Source organism: Aulostomus chinensis, chromosome 8, assembly GCF_037954235.1.
Source record: "Aulostomus chinensis isolate RoL2024-O1b breed Wild chromosome 8, RoL_Achi_v1.0, whole genome shotgun sequence".
NCBI lineage: Eukaryota > Metazoa > Chordata > Actinopteri > Syngnathiformes > Aulostomidae > Aulostomus > Aulostomus chinensis.
In genome coordinates this window covers 11,800,891-11,826,282 of record NC_141327.1, presented here as the reverse complement: position 1 = coordinate 11,826,282, position 25,392 = coordinate 11,800,891, and the positions used below count along the sequence as shown (strand labels likewise).

The 25,392-nt window shown below is 43.9% G+C and overlaps 2 protein-coding genes across 4 annotated transcripts in view; one reads left to right on the top strand and one right to left on the bottom strand.

The window, feature by feature from the left end:
• tsc2 (TSC complex subunit 2) overlaps positions 1-21,977 on the top strand; it is a 25,170-nt gene extending 3,193 nt beyond the window's left edge. The window contains exons 6-42 of one of the 3 annotated variants that reach the window (XM_086210974.1): positions 741-858; positions 965-1,013; positions 2,454-2,579; positions 2,720-2,793; positions 2,915-3,041; positions 3,555-3,698; positions 3,836-3,973; positions 4,056-4,159; positions 4,339-4,420; positions 4,615-4,770; positions 4,916-5,035; positions 5,489-5,611; positions 5,712-5,818; positions 5,960-6,125; positions 6,359-6,481; positions 6,575-6,715; positions 6,871-7,060; positions 7,178-7,271; positions 7,358-7,460; positions 8,369-8,463; positions 11,833-11,973; positions 13,769-13,930; positions 14,046-14,204; positions 14,322-14,434; positions 14,872-15,114; positions 15,482-15,724; positions 16,258-16,347; positions 17,858-18,012; positions 18,099-18,697; positions 20,126-20,204; positions 20,290-20,376; positions 20,477-20,663; positions 20,761-20,900; positions 20,982-21,060; positions 21,144-21,235; positions 21,304-21,402; positions 21,542-21,977. In XM_086210974.1, coding sequence (XP_086067100.1) covers positions 741-858; positions 965-1,013; positions 2,454-2,579; positions 2,720-2,793; positions 2,915-3,041; positions 3,555-3,698; positions 3,836-3,973; positions 4,056-4,159; positions 4,339-4,420; positions 4,615-4,770; positions 4,916-5,035; positions 5,489-5,611; positions 5,712-5,818; positions 5,960-6,125; positions 6,359-6,481; positions 6,575-6,715; positions 6,871-7,060; positions 7,178-7,271; positions 7,358-7,460; positions 8,369-8,463; positions 11,833-11,973; positions 13,769-13,930; positions 14,046-14,204; positions 14,322-14,434; positions 14,872-15,114; positions 15,482-15,724; positions 16,258-16,347; positions 17,858-18,012; positions 18,099-18,697; positions 20,126-20,204; positions 20,290-20,376; positions 20,477-20,663; positions 20,761-20,900; positions 20,982-21,060; positions 21,144-21,235; positions 21,304-21,402; positions 21,542-21,709 — 5,216 coding nt within the window. In that variant the 3' untranslated portion in view covers positions 21,710-21,977. The remainder of the gene's footprint in view (positions 1-740; positions 859-964; positions 1,014-2,453; positions 2,580-2,719; positions 2,794-2,914; positions 3,042-3,554; positions 3,699-3,835; positions 3,974-4,055; positions 4,160-4,338; positions 4,421-4,614; positions 4,771-4,915; positions 5,036-5,488; positions 5,612-5,711; positions 5,819-5,959; positions 6,126-6,358; positions 6,482-6,574; positions 6,716-6,870; positions 7,061-7,177; positions 7,272-7,357; positions 7,461-8,368; positions 8,464-11,832; positions 11,974-13,768; positions 13,931-14,045; positions 14,205-14,321; positions 14,435-14,871; positions 15,115-15,481; positions 15,725-16,257; positions 16,348-17,857; positions 18,013-18,098; positions 18,698-20,125; positions 20,205-20,289; positions 20,377-20,476; positions 20,664-20,760; positions 20,901-20,981; positions 21,061-21,143; positions 21,236-21,303; positions 21,403-21,541) is intronic. The other 2 variants (XM_086210972.1, XM_086210973.1) reach the window with 2 other exon arrangements.
• The window catches only part of pkd1a (polycystic kidney disease 1a), a 74,541-nt gene continuing 71,073 nt past the window's right edge, over positions 21,925-25,392 (bottom strand). The window contains exon 56 of the mRNA XM_086210971.1: positions 21,925-25,392. Within this exon, the coding sequence (XP_086067097.1) occupies positions 24,358-25,392 (1,035 nt within the window). The 3' untranslated portion in view covers positions 21,925-24,357.

Below are 25,392 nucleotides of genomic sequence, written 5' to 3'. Positions count from 1 at the left end.
GTTGTGCTGTCTTGGACAGGAAGCATTCTACTATTAGCCTTTTTCTAAACATGGGAATATTTCAGTCAAGGTGATTACAGAATGGTCCATTCACATTGCTGTTATCCAAGTAAAGACATTCCCACATTACATCACTTTGTCTGAATTTCCTCAAACCTATCTATCATGTGACCCGTACATTTAGAGTGTTTTCTTCCTAATAATGCAGAAAACTGAGACACTCAACTAGAAACTGCCCCATGTGTCTTAAAGCAGTTTGACTGTCACGTGTTGCAAAAAGGCTGCAAAAACCCTGGAAGGGCTTCATAGTTAGATTAAAGTGTTTACATGGCTTCAACTCACATCCGTCATGCAACTAAGAGGGGAGAATTACATATCTCATCTGACCATTGCTTACTCCGACTATAAGTTTATTCAGGTTCTGAAATTGCAGTTTACATGGCAGCGTCTTATTCAAAATCTTAATTAAGTGAATATCAGAACACTGTCATCTTTGTAAACATAACGACTGCCTTGGTCAGAAGTGTAATCCCCTGGTCATTGTGACTCACAATTCTAACATTTAGATCCTGGAGTGTGAATCTAGATTCAAAAGATATTTGTCATATCTCAGCTGATTAGTTTGACTGCTTGTGGTCCCTTTTTGTGGATTTATTTCTGTTGACGGAATGTCAGTTTTAACTGTTTTTGCTATGATGACACTTACACACTTCATTCGCTCCATTTTCTCTTTTTCCCAGCACGCTTTGTCCTCCTGTGGATGGACATAGGCCTCACTTCTGACTTTCTGCACGTTCTTGTCAATCTGGTGAAGTTCAATAGCTGCTACCTGGACCAGAACGTCTCCATCATGGTCCAGTAAGTAAGACGGACAGATGAGACACTTTGGATTACCCAGGAAATGTTTATAATTCACAGTATTCTTCCCCTTTTTTTTTTTTTTTTTTTTTTTTTGCTCCTGCAGGAAAATCTGTCTGCTGTGCAATAGAACAACATCCTCAACTGATATTGAGGTGGGTGGGTTTGAATTTCCTTTTAATTACATATTTTTGATGGTCAACTTCCAAAAACATGCCGTCCTTGAAGCACTCTAATAATGAAACATTTCTTGTGGTGTACAATTGAAACATGCAGGGATGGAAGTAGTATATCACATCTATTCACATGACCGTAATGACATTATTGTTCTTAAGCATGTGATCTGTGTCACTTCTTGAAAAATCATTCTGTGCTACTGAGTCAGCCTGCTAGTTGCTGCATCAGATAGCACATGCAATTGCATTTAAGAGGACATTAAAAAAATAATGGAAAAAGAAAAAAGGATGAGTGCAATGAAATGTCTGATATAATGCATTTAACATCAACAGTTAGTGATCAATGCTTTGAGCAGTTTTATTTTTTCCTATTTTTTGCATAAAATGTGAAGCATACCCATACATGAATCTCATTTTGCTATAAATCAAATGCCCGCACAAGTAAACTAAATCTTAAGAAGCAAAACGAAACAAATCAATCACATCATGAGACATAAACACATGGCTACATGAAACAAATTAAAGTCCTTATAGTAAAGAGGGTTTACGGCCCATGCACATTTTCTTCACCCCAGTAATGAGTCCATCCATCCATTTTCTTCTGCTTATCCTGTTAAGGGTCGGGGGGGCTGGAGCCTATCACAGCAGCCTTTGGGTGAGAGGCAGGGTTCACCCTGGACAGGTCACCAGTCCATCACAGGGCCAACACATAGAGACAGACAATGTCAGAAAATGTAAAATATTAGATTGTATATAGACATTTAACTACATATTAATGTTTCCATCCATCCATTCATTTTCTACCTCTACCATCGGTCGAGAGGCAGGTTTCACCCTGGACAGGTCACCAGTCCATCACAGGACCAACACATAGAGACAGACAACCATTTACACTCACAGTCACACCTACGGTCAATTTAGAGTATCAATCAGCCTCGTCCCCTCTTGATGTCTTTGGACTGTGGGAGGAAGCTGGAGTACCAGAGAGAACCCACACAGGAACAGGGAGAACATGCAGACTCACACAGAAAGATCCTGTGCCCGAGCTGGGACTCGAACACACCTTCTTGCTGTGAGGCAACAGTGCTGACCACTGTACCACCCGTGTCGCTTCAGTAATGAGTCATGAACTATAAATCAGTAGCGTCAAAGTGCTTCACTGCTATGACTGACAAATGTAATTTTTCATGACTCTTTCCACCTACGGTTCAATATATGTGGATTTATTTTCTAGTATTTCACTTATAATCCTGTAAACCTTTGTTGGCTGGCCTCAAAGTGCAAAAACAAAAATAATGGACCTAGCTGGTTTCTATTCAAACACCACACTCTAAATTTAGACAGAATGCTTGTTCTGTTCCAACTATCGTGTGTATGTGGTTGTGTGTGTGTGTGTGTGTGTGTGTGTGATGTTTCCAGGTGGCTCTACAAGTGCTGGATGCGGTGGTGTGTTACAACTGTCTCCCCTCAGACTCTCTCACCGTCTTCATCATCACACTTTGTCGAACAGTCAACGTGAAGGAGTTTTGTGAATCCTGCTGGAAGGTGAGAAGAACACACAAATACTTGATTAATAAATATAAAACTATAGATAATATTAAAACTCTATATGGGCAAACAAAACACTCCATTCTGTTAATAATTCAGTTCATTGTTATTCATCATGCTGCTTTCCTCTTGTCCAGTTGATGAGGAAAGTATTGGGGACTCACCTCGGCCACAGTGCAATTTATACTATGTGCCGCATTATGGAGGAGAGGTGAGGTCACTTGGTTTAAGCACAATTCTATCTGTTTGATTCTTTATTGAGCATATATACAGTATTTGTTTGTGTGTGTATGTATATGTACGTGTGTGTATATATCTGCACATCTAACCAGGGTCTACATGGAGGATGCACCGTTATTGAGAGGAGCTGTATTCTTTGTTGGAATGGCTCTGTGGGGAGCACACAGGCTCCCAGCCCTGAAAAACACCCCAACACTGGTTCTTCCATCTTTTTATAAGGTAACACACGCACACACACACGTCTCGCTAGTACTGTAGGTACTTTTAAATATCCGGTTATGTTGTTTTAACCCAAGTAGTTTCAGTATTAAATTTGATTGCATATTATGAGAACGCTCTCCAGCTCCTATGTTGATTTGTCCAGCTTTGTGGTGTTTCCTGTTTCAGTTGTTGGATTTTATTATTAATTTTTAATTTTATCATTGTCTATCTGCCCTGTCTAGCTCACCTACGTCACTCAGTCCTAGATACTCTTGTTGCAGTGTTTTCAGTTCATCTAGCTCACTAGGCTATGTCACTCACTTGTAGATAAAACTAATAATGACAAAAGAATATCGCAAAAATCATTGTGACAAAAATAATTTTCACCCACTTTAAAAACTAAACAAAACCAAAAATATAGAGAAAGGTGGATGTCTGAACCAAAAATATACAACCCATTCTGTTTTCAGACCCAACATTCCCTCCTGTGTTGTAGCCTTGTCTCCCAGTTGTAACTTGTCTGCTTCTTAGGCCATGTTGTGTGCCAATGAAGTCGTGTCCTACGAAATCGTCCTTTCCATCACCAGACTGATCAAGAAGTATGGCAAAGAGCTGCAGGTGGTCACATGGGACATCCTGCTGGGCATCATAGAGCGGCTACTGCAACAGATCCAGGTGAATACACACACACACACACACACACACACACACACACACACACACACACGCGCGCGCACACACACACACACACATATTGACCCAGCTAAATAGCAGTTTTTACTCGACACTGTGGTTCTCATTTGTCTCCACAGACAATTGGCAGCGCTGAGTTGAAGGCCATCGTGTATGAGTTGCTGACAACTGTTGAAGAGCTGTATGAGCAGAATGGTTACCATGGCTCCACAGACAAGTTCTTTAGTCTAGTGGAGAAATGTGCAGACAAAAGACCTGTTAGTTCTTTTTTGAGTTTCATATCTTAACACCAGACTTGTGCTACATGCTGTTAATTCTTCTCTTATTTGTTTGTGAAAGGATGCATCAGTGCTGACCCTCATCTCATACAGGGCCCAGTCTATCCAGCCTGCCAAGGATGGCTGGATTCAGAGCCTTCACCGTCTGATGGAGAAATTCTTCAGGTAAGATAAATGCTCAGGTGATGGAGATGATACCCAATCCCTTTAGTTTTGTTACGTCTCTCTCTGTTAATAATCCCCTTGACATGTCTCCCATCTCTGCTTTAATGATTCCTGTGTGTGTCTCTCTCTCTCTCTCTCTCTCTCTGTCTCTCTCTCTTATCCATCTGTCTCTGTGAAAGGAACGAGACTCGCAGCGTGATCAGGATCAAAGTGCTTCATATCTTGTCCTTTGTTCTCAGTACCAATCGCCAGCTCTATGAGGTCTCTACACTAATTTTACTGATGAGCACCTTTTTAACTTGATGTTGGACAACATTCTATGAACTGATTTGTAACATGTAAGGATTTAAATTAAATCTGGAAAAAAACTTCATTTTTTTTGTTCTCTCTCTGTTTCTGTCTCTCTCTCTCTTTGTCTCTATCTCTCTCTCTGTCTCTCTCTCTCTCTTTCACAGGACGAGTTGATTGAAATGGTTGTGATCCCCCAGCTCAGTGGGATAGCCGAGGACAGAGACCTGGCTGTCAGAAAACAGGCCACCCAGCTACTGGTGGACCTCGCTGAGGGCTGTAACACCCATCACTTCACTAGCCTGCTGGACATCATTGAGCGGGTATACACACACACACACACACACACACATCTACACACACACACACACACACACATCTACACTAACAAAGATCTATGTCATTCATTCACTCTCACTGAGAGTGTTGTCAATTTTCAGACATTTTCAGTGCTTGTTTTCCCTCTAGGTGGCCAGTCGTTATCTGGTGTGTTCAGGGCCCCTGGAGGTTTCAGAGAGAGACCCCACAGCTGAGTCTCCCATGGAGGACGTCAGGACTGCTATACTGGGACTACTGGAGATCCTTCAGGTACACGCACATACATTTTTCAGGATTGGATGCACAAAAATGCGACCACATAAATATAAAATAATACAAATTAAAAAAAGATTTATTAATATTAATTCAGTAATTGCACTTGTTTTTTTGTTTATTTGCAAATGTCTTAAAGTGGATATGCGAACATAAATAACGAATTATGTATTTGCTGCTTTGATTATCAGCATTCGTTCTAACTTTCTTTGTTCCGTGATTAAAATTTAGAGAGAAAATGCACCCTCCGCCAAAAGTTAATAGCAACTACAAGTCATTTGTGTTTCTGAACTTTTTTTTATATTTTTCGACAAACTAAAAGGTCTAACATATGTACACTTAAAATTGTATTAATTAATTTGAGATCATGCATTTAAAACCAATGATGCATTTGAATCTGGTGTGAGCCTGTGTTTTTGTCATCTTTGTCTTTTTTCCCTCTCTTGATAGAGTAAACTCTACAGTCTGCCAGCCAGCCATGCTAGTCGTGTTTATGAGTTGCTTATCAGCCACCTGCAGCTGCACTACAAGAACAAGTACTGTTCTGCTATAGCCTCTAGTATCCGACTACAGGTACACCTCATTCATGTGTCATCCCTGTGTATTTGTACATCATATATATCACATTTATGATTTAAATGCTGGTCTGTTTAACTTTCTGTGTCTCCTTCAGGTGTTTGACTTTTTCCTGATGATGCGAGCAGACTCTCTTCACCGTATCGGGGTACCCAACAAAGATGGAGTCATGAGGTTCAGCCCTTACTGCTACTGTGATACAGGGTGAGGACACCATACACACACACACACAAACACACACACACACACACACACACACACACACACACACACACACCATTTTTATTTATTACAATCCAGTCAGTTTAAGGATTAACCTTTTTGTTGTGCCTTATATTGTTTCAGGGAGTCAGAGAAGCGAGTGAGTGAAAAAAAGGCTACAGTTTCAACATCTCCTCCTGCTGGCGGCCCCCCTCCTCCCACTGGTCCTCCCTCCACTACAGCCTCCATACGCTCTGCCTACCTGCCCTACTCACTTGCCTTTAGTGTTCTCCTGCAGTGCCTCAAGATGGTACATACATGCACACAAACCCATCAAAATGACTATCATCTGAGAGATAAGTGGTTTGAATAGAGTGATAATATCAGCTCTTCTGGAGTAAATAACAGCATGTGAAGCGTTTATTGTCTGTGTCCTGGGCATTTAACTTATGTGGTAACCTGATGAAGCCCCTGCTGTCCTCTAAGATATTAGACACATGTCCATGTTGTTCAGTCTGTGAATCTTTTTTTTTTTTCCTGCAGGAGACGGATTGGAAAGTGCTTAAACTGGTTCTGGAGAAGCTGCCATGGACTCTTCAGTACAAAGTGCTGCTGCTCACTTCACCCTGCAGCCTGGACCAGCTCTGTTCTACACTTTGTTGCATGGTAGTTTTTCAAACCAGTTCTACTTAAGTAAACTCACATCCGCACACGCCAGCAAATGTCAGCCAATATCGCTAATTATTCGCCTTTGTGTAGGTGACAGATCGGCTGATCTCAGAACGCCTAAAAAAGACCCCAGAGGGGTTTTCACGAACTGACGTGCAGCTGGCAGTTGTTCCTGTCCTCACAGCAATCACCTCCTACCACACCTACCTGGAGCAGTCACGACAGACCAGAGTGTGTAGAAAGAAGTGGTTTTACTCGCTGTGACATGTGACGTAGTTTGAGTTTTTGGAGCTAATGTATATTGAACTTGTGTCTCACATACGTTGAGAAAGTTGTGGCCACACGAACAGGCTATTTAACTTTGATGAAATTATTGTATCTTACAGAGAGAGCTGGTTCAGTGTCTGGAGACCGGCCTCATTTACCGCTGTGCCAAGCAGTGTGTGGTGGCTCTTACAATGTGTACGGTGGAGATGCCTGACATCATGATCAAGCTTCTTCCCGCTCTTATTGTCAAGCTCACCCACATCTCTGCAACAGTTGCCATGGCATCTCCAATGCTTGAGTTCCTCTCAAGTAAGTGTGAAAAACTCCTGGACATTATTCTTCAGTTCTCTTTTTTTAGCCATTGTTGAATGTTCAAGGCCAGTTTATCATATCAGTTCTTGATGTTTTCTTTCAATTATTCCATAGCTCTGGTGCGTCTGCCTGATCTGTACGCCAACTTTGTTGCAGAGCAGTATGTTAGCGTGTTTGCTATCTCACTACCGTACACCAACCCTTCCAAGTAGGCGCTCACACACAGAAACAAGAGCATGCATTCTTAAATGCTTCAACTCTATTTAATCTGTTAGTCTCTCTCACTTCCATCAGGTTCAACCAGTACATCGTGTCCCTGGCCCACCATGTGATCGCCATGTGGTTCATTCGTTGCAGACTTCCCTTCCGTAAGGATTTTGTTCAGTATATCACAAAGGTTAGTACATGTTTGTCTCCCAACCGTTTTTTTTTATAACTTGTCCATTTGAAACAGCAATTTGTGTTAAAAAATAAATGAATAAATGAAGAAAAGCAGAGAACACAAACAATCCTGAGAGAAAGAACAAACACATTATTCCCATGGAAATTTTGTTTTTTTCCTTACAAAGAGATGCTCACTCTTGCTGGAGAGCTTTTGCTCAAGTCACCCAGTATAACTACAGTCAGATCTGGTTCCACTCAATAGCTCAACTGGAGAGGTCAAAGTGAAGGGCACTTCAGTGGTGGGGATGACTGAGAAGGGCAGGTGCTTATTCATCACTTTCCTCTCCCAGATTTAGCTGAGTGTTAAACCACTCAGCACAAGCGAACCTCTAACCTTTAGGCCACCACTGCCCTGTTGTCTGAGGCATTTATGCAAGAAAGGGTTTAAAATTCTCCAAATATTTTTTTTCTCCTCTCTCACCTTTTTGATGTCAGAAAATGTAATATATTAGATTGTATATAGACATTTAACTACATATTAATGTTTCCATCCATCCATTCATTTTCTACCTCTACCATCGGTCGAGAGGTGGGGTTCACCCTGGACAGGTCACCAGTCCATCTCAGGGCCAACACATAGAGACAGACAACCATTCACACTCACAGTCACACCTACAGTCAATTTAGAGTATCAATCAGCCTCGTCCTCTCTTGATGTCTTTGGACTGTGGGAGGAAGCTGGAGTACCAGAGAGAACCCACACAGGAACAGGGAGAACATGGAGACTCCACTCAGAAAGATCCTGTGCTGGAGCCGGGACTCAAACCCAGAAACCTCTTGCTGTGAGGGGACAGTGCTGACCACTGCACCACCGTGCCACCCCATATTAATGTTTCCTTTACCTTAATCTTCTGCTCTCAGGGTTTACGTTCCAATGCCCTCCTGCCATTCGATGATGGTCATGAGCAAAGTTCTTTTCGTGCCCGAAGCACCAGCCTCAACGAAAGGCCCAAGAGGTAAAGCACACACACACAGACACACGCACACACAAACACATGCACAGAAGACACACACACACGCACGCACACACACGCTGCCTGTGTGGCCATTGTTGTAAGAGGGTTGGGGTTGCCAAGGTAACAGCTTAGCATGTCTGGTACAGTGGTGTGATGTTCGCTATGACTTCTCAGGTTGCCATGGTGATCATTAGTTCATTTAATTGTTCATCATTTTAAAAAAGTTGGTTCCTTTTCTGCCACATTTCTTTTTTTAAAAATTAAAATCCACTTCTCTTCATTTTAGTGGCACATATGGTTGGACAAAATAAAATGAACACCTGTATAATGCAATCTGAAGCAATAACCCTGCTGTTCTGTCTTTATTGGGTTTATGTATGTATTCATTTTTCCAAGGCGTTGATCCATTTACCGAGCACTCAGGCTGTTCTATTCCTCTAGTGGAATGCATTATATCATATGCAGGTGTTTGTACATAGTGTATATGTTGTTATTACTACAGTAACCTGCATCCTTTTTCCTCATGGCTTGATGGTCCAACACGCATTTTCTTTCTCTCTGTTATTAGGACTCATAGCGTTTTTTTATGTTAAGTCACCAGTTGCATGCCATTAATCATATCAACACTGACGTAGAAATATCACTGTTCTTCCTTACCTTTTTTATACACACACACACACACACACACACACACACACACAGTATGTATATACATATATATGTGTGTATGTATATATGTGTAGATATATGTGTGTACACATATGTATATACATAAATATGATTTTTATGTTGTCTTTTATGCACTGCAGGGAGGAAACTAATGCATCTGAATGTGCTGCACATACGATTCGATTATTAATTTGCATTAGCACAAAGACAAAACACACACTGTCTTTCACACTTCATTGAGAGTGAGTCAGTGTCAGTCATCAAAGATGGTTGTGGTATGTTTCTAATGAGAGAATTTTAAGATGAAGAGAGCGCAGCAACGAGTGAGCCAAGTGGCGATTTAGCTGTGAAACAGGCCCGGAGGAACTGCATCAGTAGCTTTATGGATGACGAGCCCACCTCTCATCCCCACAAACTGTCCACAGCACAGCAGGACTCGCTGCGCCTGACGTAGCTGACGGCTTGATGAGGAGCGGCTTTACAGAGTAAAGCTGTCAGCTCCTTCGTTATTCACATCACACAGATGACAGTTTCTTAGAGTCCCCAAGGAAAGGATACATGGACTATGTTAAGAAAGCACTTTTCCACCTTTACGACAGTCCACACGTTTAACGATGTTGCTTCATTCCCACACAAAAGGGGTCGAACCAGCCTGTCATTAGCCGGCTAGTCTGCCTCCCCTAAGTCGTGCCACTGTTACACAGTACTAGTACTGCGTAAACAGGGCTTAACATGTGATCCATGTAATAGATGGAGGTCTAGAGAGAGGAAACATGTCTCTTATCAAAGTAACACTGGCGTTTGTCTGAACAGTGACAGTTTGGTCAGAGCAACCCAACCAGAAGACGACTGCCCTAATAAAACTGTTTTCATAATTTTCATTTGTTTTAACAAAAGAGAGAAAATAAAAAAGTGTAGAAAAATAGTAGAAAAAAAACTCTAATATTCTGACAAAAGACTTTTTTTAATTTAATTGATTTTTTTCTTTATCTCGTAGCTACACCAATATTTCCATGGTATGTCATCAAGGATATTTCCAAGAAATGAATATTAAATAGACACAAAGTTTGTTTGAGACCAAGCAGAACTGCCTGGCTGGAAAATTCCCAAAAGAATATACGGCAGTACATAAACACATATTTCTTAAGGGACTTTTTTGTTGGAGATGCCATTATACTGCAGCTTTTTTATGCAGCCTCCATCCATGTTGGGTTTGTCTTTTAAAGAAGTGTAACTTACCTTGGTCTTCACAAGCTTTTGTTACTCAAAAGTTACCCTTCCTAGTAACTCAGGGCACTTCTGCAAACATCAGCTTATACTGATCCTCTGTATCTCATTTTGGTGTTCCAAATTTTGATCTTTGGTCTAATGAACAGTCTGTCTTTGCTCATCACCTGTCATGGTCCTCAGATCTCTCTCTCTCTCTCTCTCTCTCTCTCTCTCTCTCTCTCTCTCTCTCTCTCTCTCTCTCTCTCTCTCTCTCTCTCTCTCTCTCTCTCTCTCTCTCTCACAAACACACACACACACACATACACACCATTGTACTTATATCTTTGTGAGGACTTTCATTGACGTAATTCATTCCCTAACCTTGACCCTAATCCTAACCAGAACCTAATTCAAACCTTAACCCTAAAACCAAGTCTTGACCTCAAAACGGCCCTTTGAAGATATGAGGACCGGCTAAAATGTCATCACTTTCCAAAAATGTCCTCACTCTGTTTGTTAAATACGTATTCTATTCCTCAAATGTGTAGCAATACACAAACACACACACACACACACACACACAAAATCACCTTAAGTTGGTCTCTGGTCATTACTTTTTCCCACATTTCTTACATTATAGATATGAAAACAGCTTAAAAACAACCTGATTTAAATCTATTGAAGTACCTACATGATGTCTGATATTTGGACTCTAGTTGAGGAATATTTAGCCAGACCTGCTGTGCTCCAACCCTCAGGTTTAACCTCCCATTTCATTTTACGTTGGATGTGTTTTTGTTGTGTTGGTGCGGCTTTTGCTGAGTCCATCTCTACTCTTCTACCTCTCCTGTTCCAGTCTTTGCCTTCACTATGTACCTGCAGTGTGAAATAATGTTTATTTTGTTGCTCTCCTGAATACTTTGTGTGTATTTTCTTTTCTGGATAGCAGAAGCTTGAGAGTTTGACCCTCTGCTGTAGCCCGTCTTGTTTTCCTTTGAGTTGATGTTTATGCTTTCCTTTGATCCTCTGCTCTCCTGTGACCTGACTCATGGTGTTCACTGCTGTTAATTTTCACCTTGTTTTTTTTTTTGTTTTTCTTTCAATTCTTCATTTGACCCCTCCCCCTGCCTCCTGCGATTGGGTGCTGTGTTGTGGTTTTTGGGGGTGGTTGTGTCATCCTGGATCCTTCCTACATTGCTCCTGGCCCCCCCTCCACCCATCTTCTTCCTGTGACCTTTGACCTTTGCGGCCCTGTCAAATGCCCACCGCCCCACCTTGAATGTTGCTCTGGTGTTTGGTGGACAATTCCTGCTGTCTCCTGGTATACCTCCACACACCACGACCTCCCCCCCCTTCTCCCCGCCCCCACCACCATCTCCGCAACCACCACCACCACTCCCAAACCACTGCCAACTTCACGATGACTCCCCCTTACTACCCGCCGCCACTGTAACCACGAACCGGCCCATTCCGCTTCTCAACACCGCCCAGTCTGCGGGCGGCAAAAGTGGCGAAGGTGGCAGCAGGGGTAGCCAATAGCAGCAGCTCTCCAGTTAAAGAGCTGAGGGACCTGTCAGCCATGGATGCTTTCCGCTCCCGCAGCATCAGTGTCTCCGAACATGCGGTCCGCAGGTTAGAGAAGAGCCTTCTGGGTAACCAAACAAAAAAACAACCCGAACACTTGATATCTTCCTCCATGGGATAGTTGAAGGGGGTGTAGGATCATTGTCATGTGGGGCCGTCGGGCGGGTTTTGGGTGGTTTTTTGCCAGGGACACCTAGAGCGTGGGTGCATGCTGGAGGAAGGTTTGTGTGTCGACCTCTTTTGGTTTATTTTGTGCTGCGATCATACATGTGCTGTTTAATATTTTGGTTTTTATTTGCTTTTGCATGCCGTGTTTACAGAAGACATCATAAACCATCCATGTTGATGTTTTTCTGTTTGCTCTAACACAGATTTTGCTTTTTTCTCTCCACAAATAATTTAAAATTCTCTTTGGTTTGCCTTGTTTGTTCGGTTGGGTTTGACTTGTTTGTTTGTTTGTTTTGCTGGGTTTGACGCTGACTGGTTTTGATTGGCTTCACTACAAATGAATGGCTGGAGGGACTGGTGCAAAGCATGTTCTCCTAAAATTCTGGGATCTTCTCTTGATTGACAACAAGTACAACCCACAACTCTCCTGACGGGAGAACACCCCTGCTTCCTCGACCAGTGACGAGGACAACAGCAATACAACAGTTTTGTTTGTTTGCTTGACATTTATTTATTTGTGTCTTTATATTTGCTTCACTCACACACATACATTGTGCTGCTATGACCATGGCAATCTCCTAGTGTGGGATTTTTGGTGTCGATGGGCTGATATGAAGCTTTTGTTATTGATAACAGAATGAAGTAGTTTATCTCTCCACACAGACACACACAGACCTCTGCCCACACACTTTCAGCGCTACTCCTCCTCATACCTTTATGCTTATCTCGTCTTGGCTGCTCAAGTATGACAGTTGGGTCTAATGCTGCAGTTGTCACCTAACATTCCACTCCTGTCCAACAGGGGGCAGTAAAACTTCAGAATTCTCTAAATGTCATTTTAAATGGTTTATACAGATCAACAACTGCAGCATTAGATCTATTGAAGCTGCTTCAAATGCTAAACAGCTGCAAATCTGCTATTTTCCTCCAACAGTATGTTTTGAAATTGTAACTCCTGAGTGACCTGAGTTAGATGGAAGTCTGCATCATCCAGACAAGATGACCATTAAATTCAAAAGTAAAAAACCCTTAACATTTCCATATTCAGCTTCTTTTTCGGTCTCTTTCCAAGTAAACATATGTACGGATTCCAACTGTGATAAGATTCTGCTTTGGTTTTTGTAAAAGCAGATTCATGAGTGTTTGATGGTCATGTTGTTTGGAGTAGGCTTCCCCTTGACATTGAACTGAAACTGATTCATTGTCAACAGAAGAAAGGTAAGTATGAACATTTATTGAATAGTGTCCGCACACACTGGGACTTGGTCTGAGTGAAAGATTTCAGCTTGTTCTTGCGTGCAAATTTAAAGAATTGTATCACAGTTTTTTTCTTTTGTAAATGAGAAATTTAGTGTTTTATGTATTCACATTTGAGGAATGAGCCCTGGTGGTATTACAGCCTTTGAGGCCACTTATACAAAGTCCCAGCATGTGTTTGTTTGTGCTTGAGGAAAATAAACCCTTTGTATGCATGGTTGTATATTAATGCTCGTAATGCATGTAACATAGACAGGAACAGGAACACGGGTGTGTATTGATCAGATTTGTTATGACATACCTATCTCTATATCAGAGATTGCATGTCTCGGTGTGCACAGACCTCTTGAGCCTGCGTGCCCTCCTCTTGCTCCTCTTCCTCACTCGGGTTTATCCTTCTCTTGGTCGGCTCCTGTAGGATGCACACCTCCACCACCACGTGCAGTCTGGGCTCCGCTGATGAAAATGCGGTGACTCAGGCAGACGAGGGGCTGAAGACGGTCCACCTGGAGCTGACTGAGACATGTCTGGACATGATGGCACGATATGTCTTTTCTAACTTCTCAGCACTACCTAAGAGGTCGGCACCGACTGTTTTGGAGCTCTTGTGCGGTAGTCGCTATTCATGCCTTAAGTGTTTTGTTAGGACAAATGAGAAATGCTCAAAGTATTTTGATCTTTGACTGTCTTCCCAGGTCTCCAATTGCAGAGTTTCTGTTGGCAGGGGGTCGCAGTATGACCTGGCTGGTGGGCAATAAGCTGGTGACCATAACAACCAGTGGAGGAGTTCGAACACAAGCTTTGCTGGGTCTTGACATGGCTGAGCGGCTGGGAGGAGGAGGCGAAATGACCAGGTGAGAGAGAGAGAGAGACACACACACACACACACACACACACACACACACAAATCCTTCAGTACTTAGCTGCTTATGAAAATGAGTTTTACCGTGTATCGCTCTCTGGCCCTGCAGGTCAGATCCATCTCTACACACCCGTATCACCAAAGAAGCACCAGCCAAACTGGAGTCACAGTCAAGTCAGCAACACAGCAGAGCCACCCGCATACGGGTCCGCTCCATGTCAGGTAATCTTCAGAGGCTCAAAAAGAACTTTTGAATGCTGAAATGTGCTGTTTTCCATGAGCTTTGGAAGTGCAGGTGAAAAGAGGTAGGCAGCCTAGCCATCTTGAAAAGAGAAATAAAAATGTAGCTTTTATCCTCCACAGCTCTTTTGACTGTTGTCAAATTGGGCTTGAAAATTGCCATGTAAATGAAGATGGTTGCTATTATTTCTTTATTATTCTAAATTGATTTAATGCACATTCAAATGTTAATGGAATGCAAATGTGCTGCATTACCTGCATAGTAGACGGCATGATGTTTCATCAGGTATGTGTATAATTTTTTCCTTTTTAAAATATATTTGATCAGATGAATGGAGCTGGCTCCTTCAAGTTAATGTGATCAGTGTGAGGAGAAGAACGATGCCGATGGCCACGGTCTCTCTGACTTTCTATTCCAGGTGGTCATGCTCTTCGTGCGGGTCCCGCCCAGAGTCTCAGCCCACTGGTGTCCCCTTCAGAGGGGGAATTAGCTGCTCAACTTTCTCCCTCCTCTGCTCCCATCCTGGATGGCCTCAGCCCTTCCTCCTCCTGCTCCGCCACCTCCACGGCCCCCCCGCCTCTTAAAGATAACCCCAGTCTTGCTGAGTTTGTGCCCATGCTCACGCAGGGTTGGGCTGAGATCTTCATTCGAAGACCATCTGGTATGTAAACCACACAAGTCATGAATACCAAGTCCGTGAGAAGGATTATTTTGTTAATCATATAATGTAAAGCTGTGTGTCTCATGCCTGACTGACACATTTGCTCTCTAGAATGGTGGAGATTTATTTAAGATGATATTATTTGTAATTCATGAACATCTTGACTGATTTGTATTTGTTAAAATAATCTTCACTCTTCACGAGGTGGAAAATGTGTCAAAGTAGTTGACACGTCAAGTGGCAAAGTAGCTGTTTACAGGATTGATGTCTGATAGGATTAGGAGACTCCTTTTACAGCGGCCAGTCCTCCAATTTGTGAGTCTGATTCCTTTTGTCTGTCCTGGTCCTCTCTCCCTCTCTTTACCAGGTAATACAAGCTGGCTGATGTGTCTGGAGAACCCACCCAGTCCCTTCTCCTCAGAGCTCGGCAACATGCCCCTGCAGGAGCTCTCCAGTGTCCTCATGGCAATGGAGGGGGTGAAGGAACCTCCTGCCCAGACCGCCAGTGCTCCAGCCAGCACTGCTGCCGCGGCCCCCCTCTCTGAGCCTTTTTCCCAAACACACAGCAGTGTCGGAGGGAAGGCACATCTGATCCAGCGCTCCAACACAGGTGAACAACAGCAGGGGGCTGAGGAGAATTCTTAAGATAGATTTGGAAGATCATAAAGAGAGTAATAGTGTTGTTCATGAATAAAGGAAACGGCTCAGCCAGCATATTCAGACATAATGGACTGATGAATCAAATGTGCATGAACAGTCCTTAATGGACTGTTTTATGTTCCTGGGCCAACCGCCTGTGAAGTTGTAACGAGAACCTGAAGGTGTTCGACAGGCCCGCCTCAGGTCGTTGATCATCAAAGATTATTTAGCCTGCTCTTCTTTTTTGCAGTTGCTTCCATTCCAGCGATGCCCAGTGTCCTGTATGTTTGTCTCTCTCATGCTCTGCAACTCTCCTGCCTCCGGTTATTTATCTTTATTCATCCCCAATTCTTTTCACCATCTTCCCTCATTACCTCTGAGATTTTTCTGATTGCTTTGTTTGTCATGTTTTTCATCCTCACCATCGTGCTGGTTTGTGGTCGGCTGCGGTGTGTTACGCGGTGTCCTTCGCAACTGACCTACCCACCGTTGTCTCGCCTGCAGTGGGCGGCTCTCTCTGGTCTCTGGGTCTGGGTTGTGCCCCCCCAGGCCCTCCAGCCCCTGGCAGGTTGCACAGGAGCATTTCCTGGGCAGGTATCGTCCTCCATGTGTGACCCCCCCAACCACCCCAACACCCACCCTCCTCCAGAAACTCCTGGTGTAGTGTATTTCTGTTGGCTTGTGGTTTACAGCTGAACGTGATGATCACCAGAATAATTCATCATCATTATCTCCCCTCTGCTGGGAGAATCTAGAAATGATGTTGCAGCTTTGATCCAAATGTTGTTTTCTTCAATTAAACATTCATTAAGCGTAAATCTGCTTATTGATTTTCTTGCAGAGAATTAGATCAGAGGATTGACAACTACTCATGTCTGTTATTCACCGACAGCTGGCAGATTGTTAGCTTAGCTTAAGAACTGAGACTAGAAATGGTGCTTAAGTTTAACATCAATAAACAGACAGCTGTGTTGATCCTCATCTCCAACGTTTCGAAAAAAGTGAAGAAACACCTTTTCCAAAAATTTAAAATACTTCTTTAAGTGTTCAAGATAGTCAATGAATTTCTTGATCTGCTCTTTCTTGTCACTCATTGGTACGTGGGACCTGCTGCTTTGCTCCATAATTGTAGAAGTCATGGAATCAAGTATTTCTGGTGGGAGGAAGGGAAGGTTGGGAGGGAGGGAGGGTCCTCCCCCCCACAAATGATGCTGAAAACGTACCTGCACTCCGATCAATCAGTCCAGTGACACCTAACGATGAATCACAGTTTCTTTTCTGTCTTGTCCCATGATTACTTTTTCTTTCCTAATCATTTTGTGACTTCTAACTCTTTTCTGAAATATACTCCTAGGTTGACTGCTTAACCCGTGAACCTCTCATGTTGTCAACAGGAAAGCCCAGACCTCATCCGTCCTTGCCTCACTGGCAGACCAGTATGGCTATGAAGTCGTTTTGCGAGCTGCAGTTTTCAGTGGCGAACACTCTGAATTGTCAGTCAAATCTATCTGATGTGTTGGCGTCTTTTTCTTCGTCATCTTCTTCTTCTTTTCTTCTTCTTTTTGGAGTGAAGGCAGAGAGTCAGGACTGGAGGGCCTGGTCTGGGCTGCTGTTGAAGTAGCTGCAGTGTGTTTGGGCCGAGATAACCAACACGTCAATTGCCAAACTGATGCATGCGCCTTGAGGGAAATCTGATACATGCCAGTGATGGATAGATGGCGCCTGCATTGATCCGCTTGTGTTTCTGATCAGTGTTTATAGGTTGGATTTACTGCAGGTCACAATCTTGATGTCTGTTCACGGGTGTGTCTGTGTGTGTGTGTTTGTTTGCTTTTGAATTTGATCAATGTGGATGCATCTGATCTATGTTGCCAAAATTTCTTCAGCTTAATATATAGTTAGGTTTTAGAGAGAATGTGAGTGAGATTTTTTTATGTCAAACATAATATTTTGTGTGTGACTGTAACTAACGGTGGGCAACTGTGTGTGTGTGTGTGTGTGTGTGTGTGTGTGTGTTGGGAGGGGAGGTTATACGGTGCTTCAGTTCATGGTCATGTTTACCACCTACATTGTAACCCACACACTTGCTTCTGTCCTGCTGTAGACTCTGTGGTGGTGCTGGAGGAAGGCTCAGGGGTCGCCCCTCACAACCCATCTGACTGCCTGGAGAGCGAGGAGTTTGAGCCGGTGCCGTCCGATCCCATCTTCATGTCTGCTGATAAGTTTACCAAAGCTCCAGCTCCTGGAACGCTCAGCAGGGTCAGTTATAAAACTGAACCAGACTGGTCCATGCTCATGTCTTTCACTCTCTCTTTTTAAAGTTGGTCATCTGTCTTGTTCCACAGTCCTCCTCCACCTCCAGTCAGGATGATGAAAAATCAACACTGGAGGAAGTGAGTGAGGGAGCCATTCCCATTGATCAGCCCACTTTGGGACCTTCCACGCCTGGCAGCCAGGGGCCCGAGCTCCCCTTCCAGACCCACACTCAGTCCCAGGGTCACGGACTAAATAAGTCCAGCTCCTCTCCAGAGCTACAAACCTTACCTGAAGCCTTCTCCAAAGCAGCGATGGAGGCAGACTCTGCTGTGGGAGACATGACACAGCCCAGAGCACCTTCAGAGGGCAAACCACAGCTGCAGCCTCCCCCTGAGAAGGAGAAGGTTGAGGAGACTATCGCAGGGGATGTGAATGGACCCGGAGCACAAGGTCAAGGCACTGAGGGCTCGGGTGCAGCATCAGCTCAGAGTGGGTGTATGAGGCTGGAGTTTCCACCTGCAGCAGCCCAAGCTGGACCCATCTCCCCCAGTGGAGGCCACCGGCCCCGGGGTCACACCATCTCAGTGTCAGCTCCCTCATCCAGGAGAGAGAGGAGGACAGAGAGGGACTCGTACCACAGTCGACCTGGCCCCAGCAACACAGAGAAGATGTCTGGACTGAGCCCCAGGTACTTGGTATTTTACATAAGAAGCTGACCTCATGGCTCAATCAGTAGGCTAATCCACCCAAGATGGCTGCCTGCTAGTGGACAAGGTCAAATCTGCTCATTATGAAAATGACAAATTGAAAAAAACAAAAAACAAAACCCAGTTCAGTTGAATCTTGAAACTTGTTTAAAAAAAGATCATCACTAGCAGAAGGTCATGTGACATAAAACCTTGGGACAGTTAAAAAGAACTTGTTTTTCATATCAAGATATTACATCACTCGAGGATATACCGTACTCTATTTCCAAATTCATTGAAGAGAATACAGTGTGCGCTCATATAGTAGTTAAATCAACAAGTAACAGTTTGACCTTCTTGAGAGCCTCTAAATCATTTTGATTGCACTTGGAATCCTAATAAGCACAACCACTTTTCTTTCCCACTCTGTGTCCTGGACACCCAATCTAGCTCTATGCTGTTGTATTTTCTGTGTTAACCATTTATTGGCACAATAAACCATTTCCACCGGACAGGATCATGGCCAAGGATGTTACAAACCCGAAACGTTGCCTTATCTGAAAACGTTGAGCCTCAGTTAGAAATGTTCTGAAATATGATAGGACATTTTCAACCCTCAGTTTCTTCTTATAGTCTATGTCTAAATTGCCCTTGGTGTCTAGGGTGTACTTCTTAACACTGTCAATCACCCAGGCTTGCTTTGTGTTGACTTCTTTTTTAATCTGCGGTACATGGTAGTACATCAGGTTTTGCTTCCAGTCTGAGAACTAAACTGAGGTCTAGAAAGTCTTTTGGTGTTTAAGTCAAGTCAAGTCAATTTTATTTATATAGCGGCAAATCACAAAAAAACTTATCTCATGACATTCTAGCAGAGTAGAGAAGGTCCGCTTCCACACTTGTTCAATAAATTTATACCCAACAATTCTCCATGAGCAGCACATCCTGCAACAGCGGCGACGAAAACCTGGCAGGAACGTCGAGCAGATCCAGGCTCAATGGGCACGGCCATCTGTTTTGACCGGTCCGGGGGAAAGAGAGCAGGAGAGCGGGGCAGAGACAAAGACAGATAATGGAGAGAGACAGATATACAGAAGGAAAGAGAGAGACAGAGATAAAGAGAGAGAGAAAGGGAAGAGACTGATGGACAGACGGGGACGTGAGCAGGTGGAGCTACAGGTGGCAGCTTGAGCCTCTTCAGGTCTGTAGCCTCCTCCAGCAGCATCAGTCAGGGACCTGCTCCAGTAAGAACAAATGTGATTCTTGTTCCTTCCCCCCGGTCTGTTTTCTAATCACCAGAGTTATGCACTGGCTCACGCACCTTAAGTTCCACAGTGTGGCATTATTAAACATTTATTTTGATCATATAAGGTTTTAAACCAGGTACACATTTCTAAATATGTCTCTCACCCAACACTTTCTTTCCTCTCTAGCTTTGTCTTTCTCCAGCTCTATCACTCTCCTTTCTTTGGGAATGAAGCAAACAAACCGCTGCTGCTGCCTAAAACCCAGGTAAGCTTCCTTCTCTGGCTACTTGGAGTCACTGTTCTTCATACAGTATTGTTAACAGTGCCCCCCCCCCCCCACAACGGGGTAGGTGATTGACCGTGCTGTGAAGGTTCTGGACCAGATGCCTCCTTATGACACCCATAAGATCGGAGTGGTGTTTGTTGGAGCTGGACAGGTGAGAACAGAACATGTATTTCCGGTCTTGAATGAGAATTGCTCCCTAATAATGTCCATATTCTCTAACTCGACACCCTCACCATCTGCTTGTCTCCTAGGTGAACAATGAAGTCGCCATCCTGTCAAACGAGTACGGTTCGAACCGCTATGCTGCCTTCCTAACAGGTCTTGGTAAATTAATCCACCTGAAAGACTGCGACCCTGACCAGATCTTCCTTGGAGGGCTCGATCAGTATGGCGATGATGGAGAGTTCACCTATTGCTGGCATGATGATATTATGCAGGGTGTGTTGTGTGTGTGTGTGTGTGACTGACTAAGAGTGACATTTATGGTAATAAAGTTGTTTGCCAGTCTTGTATTGATGAAAGCGGATCTCTGCAGCGATCTTCCATATCGCCACCCTGATGCCAAACAGGGAGAGTGACAAGGGCTGCTGCAACAAAAAGCGCCACATTGGCAATGATTTTGTCATGGTGGTGTATAATGATTCTGGAGAGGAGTACAAACTGGGCACCATAAAGGTACACACACAGACACACAGACACACATGGCTCTGAAATCCTATAATTACTCTTTGATTCCAGTTCTGGTCTCTCTGTTAGGGCCAGTTCAACTTTGTAGAAGTGATTATAAAACCACTGGATTATGAATGTAACCTCGTCACCCTGCAGTGCCGCAAAGGTGAGGCAAACAAGTCTGGTCTGCTTTTCATTCCAGGGTCAGGGTTCAGTTTTACATCTGTTCCATCTCTTACTCTCTTTTAGACCTGGAGGGGTTAGTAGACACGACTGTGGCCAAAATCGTGTCAGACCGCAACCTTCCACTCTTAGTCAGACAGATGGCTCTACATGCAAACGTAAGTCTTGCCTTCATGTGCACCTCATGTACCTCGTCTCATGCACACTCACACATATGTGTCCCCAGATGGCCTCTTTGGTGCACCAGTATAGAGCCAACCCCTCTGATGCTTACGCCTCCAAGTGGCTGGCCAGATTACGACACATTAAGAGGATCAGGACTCGGGTAAGAAAACACACAAATAACTTCCTGATGTTTTTCAGACTCATCTGATACACTTCACAGTGAAATCCCACATGTGAGAAGAGAAGAGCAGATGGAAAGAGCCTTAATTGTAAGCTAATCGTGCTTGGTCCTCCCGCAGGCTCATGAAGACATACAGTCTCGCTTGACTCCAGGCATCTCGCTGACCCAAGGACACACTCAGCAGAACAAGTCGTTTCAGCAGAGCAGCGCAGCACCAAACCCTGAGACCTCCGGCCAGCGCAAGAGACTTGTGTCAACAGTGGATGACTTCACTGACTTTGTCTGATTGCATTTCTTATCTTGGCACACACACACACACACACACACACACACACACACATTGCATACTTGCCTTAGAGCTGAATGATCTAGGATGTTCACACTCTTCGATTTTGGATTTAAACTGAGCTTTGTGGGTAATAATAAAGGCTTATTTTGTGAGCATCTCAAATGCAAACTATGTTAATTGTGCAAATTTCTCAAAAATGTTAATTTGCTGATGCTTTGCACTAAATGTTCAATCAAGACATTTCAGGGAAATTTGGGTTTGTGCTCTTTCTTTCTTAAAAAAAAAGAAAAAGAAAAAGTTATAGATCTATTTCAGCACTAGGCAGTTAGAACTGGGCACCAAAACCATTTCATTTACAGGTCAGCTGTCAAACTCTTTATTCAACTTTGTCAAGTGCAAAAGCATGAGAAATGCTACAAATACAGATGTATAAAACAAGAACACAGACAATTATTTTCCATGACGATACCGTAACGCAGTTTTGGAACAAAGTACACCGAAAAACACTGCTAGAGGATTGAAAATGGGCTTTGGTGCTATTTTGTAGCAAGAATATAAAGGCCAGTCGAAGCATTACATATTGAGCCCTGCATATTAATGCTAAATACATCATTAGCTTTGGCTGTAGCGCTTCAGTTGGACTGGATGGATGGAAAAACTAAAGGTTTGCACCAATTAACGCGCCAACTGTGCACAGGCTGCTGCAGCACATTAACAATACTGATCACGAGAAGCAAAATTATATACACCGTAAAAGCAAGATATACACAAATGTACACAAACAAACGTGACGTTGGGTCTCATTCGTTCTTCTCTATGAGATCCTGTAAATGTGAAATTGTCTTTTACTGGGCAGGAGATAGGTAAGTCCAAATCATTTAGGGTGTTAAGATTTTTTTGCCACAATTTAAATGACGGCACCTACTGTGTAAACATCCCAGTTTTTGGGCTGCGAGAAGAAGGAAGCTGTACGTCCAAAACAGGCCAGAGTCTTGTTTTTTGCCGCTACATTCCTGAAGGTCACTGAAAACAGACTATTTTTACACCGGTTTTGGTTTTGTGGAAAGGGTGAGGTCCCTGAGATTTGCCCGCTGGACACAGGAAGTACATATGTTGATCAAATAAGACATTAAAAACAAGAGTGTTAACAAAACCAACATGAGACACAAGTAGAAGACATTTGCTAGCCACTGCTTCAATACCTTGATAATACTTACTAGGATGTAGCTATACTGTTGCGGTAGGAACTGAAAACTTGAACACACGTGAGTTAAATATGGCCTTGGATATCAGCTCCATTAAAAAATAAAGTGCTAAGTACAAAACAAAATGAGCTAATTACTTGGCGTGGTAAAACTCAGGATGCATAAATGATGCAAAAGCTTTGGCAACGTTTATAGTTCTGGTACAGTATGAGTGAAGCTTTTTCTATTGGGTTTCAATACCAAGCTTATTACTTCAGAAATCACCACACTTCCGTTCCGTTCCGTAGCAACAATCTACATTAGAACAAAAGTGCCTTTAGATCACAGACCGCATTGATCACGACATAAAAATAGCAAAGGTAATCAGACTGGGAGTCAAAATAGCTTTATAATGAACTGATGTGAACGCAAAGAACTTTGATGACAAATCCTCCATTTGCTCTATAACCGCGAAGACGCCTCTGATTCGTATTCAGATCCTTTCAAACGATTCTTTGTTCCACTGTTCTTAGGTCTGCCTTCATCACTCTATACTTGTCAATTATAGAGAGGACAGTCATATTTGTACCCTGAAGAACTAGCTGCTGGGATACCTACAGCCGTGTGCAAGTGTGTGTGTGTGTGTGTGTGTGTGTGTGCTTGTGTGTGCATGCGCTTAAGTTTATTTTGTCCCTCTGGGCTCAAATGTATGACACACAACAATTAGGGTGTCTGTGCCTACAGTGTTACTTCTATGTGTCTATATACCTGCGTGTGCGTATATACGTGTGCCTGCATGCAAATTTGGGTTCATAAGTCTTTTTGTTTTCTTCCCCACACAGGCCACAAGTACCCATTGTGACCGACCCCCCCCCCACCAAAAAAAAATATTGCCTTTGTATAAAAATAACTAGACAGACAACATAACTGAGATATTAACATTATTCTGACATACACAAAAGGCTGATTGCTTGATCAGCTGATAAGTCCTCAGGTGAGCACGCAGCTGTGCCTCTGTCGATGACCTCCTAAGACCTCCAGGGTCACGAGTTCAGGGGTCAGTTTTGGTCCAGGGGAAATAAAGAATACTACCATTTCTTGGTTCCAAAGTTGACAATTACTGATCTAACTGAGCTAGCTAACCCAGCTCAGTTAGCATCTGGTGACCTGCACCTTGATTGTGAGACGGGACAAAACACATACTTTGTTTTTTTCTTTTCGTCCTTTCACCCAGAATTCTTCATTTCTGTCCTAGTTTGTGTGTCTTTCTTCTGTGCCGTCCTTTACTCTTCCATCAGCTAAGTCATCTCCTGTCCCTGGGTTTAGAGAGGGGCCGCTGGAGACAAATCCTGCTGCCTCCGTCCTCCTCTCGTCCTTAACCCAACAGTTCCTTGCACATTCTTTTGCTCAAACTGTCACTTTTGCTTGTCTCTCCGTCCATCCAGAGTCCTACCCCATCCCTCAGGTTTTGCCGTGTCCAGACCCAAGCCTGTCCAAGTTGGGGTGCACTTTGTTTTTGAGGGGTGGGGGCTTGCGTTTACGCTTGTGTGTGGGGATGGTGGTCGTGTGAGCTGGGTGGTTGAACAAGCTGGAAGAGGGAAGGGTCTCTCTCTCTGTGGGGGGGTCCCAGTCCCGACTAATGGGTGTAGCGGCAGGAGTACACGCCCAGGAAGGTGTAGGTGCAGAGGTACATGGAGGCCCGACGGTTTTTATGGGAGACAGGAGGTGAAAAGTGGGAGTGTTGGTTGATGAGATGGGGACAGAAGAAGAGTTGGGGCCAGGGGTGGATGGAGGTGCACTGATGGATGATCTGGCAGATGATTGAGGGGCGGGGGTATGTGTGGAGCCAGAGATCGGTCTGGGCTTTAAAAATGGAACAGGTGTGGCTACAGGAGTCTTTTTGTTTCCACCATCCTTTGGAAGTTCACGTTTATCCGTCTTTTTTCCCTTCTTTCCCCCTTTGTGCTTTTCTTTGCCACTTTTTCGTTCTCTCCGTCCAGATATCTTGTCCTCTATCTTTCCCCTCTGACCTACTTCACTCCTTCCTCCCTGAGCAACCCCCCTCTCCCTCCCTCGAAACCTCCTTTTCCTCTGGGTAATTGCCACTCTACACTCTATGTGGTGCAAATCCTCTGTTGCCATGGTGACACGGTCAAGCTGTCGCAGCAGGTTGTCCAGAGTGGGGAGCAGCCTTTTCAGCGAGGCTTCTGTCTCCGCTCTCTCCCTCCAGCTGGTTCCTCCCACCACCACCCCTGGACCGAGACCCAGCCCCAGCCCCAGGCCGAGCCCCAGGCCGAACCCCGGGGCTTCGGTCAGGCTGCAGGGGCTGGAGGAGGCTGGGCACCATGAGGCCTCTGAGCCAGCATCAATGCTGTCTGGGGTGGGAGGGGAGTCAGGACGGTCCAGCGGTGGCAAGCACAGAGACTTGCAGTCGCTGGTGGAGGACGAGCGGGACGGTGGCAGCTCCATGCCTTCGAAACGCACCTTGTGACGGAA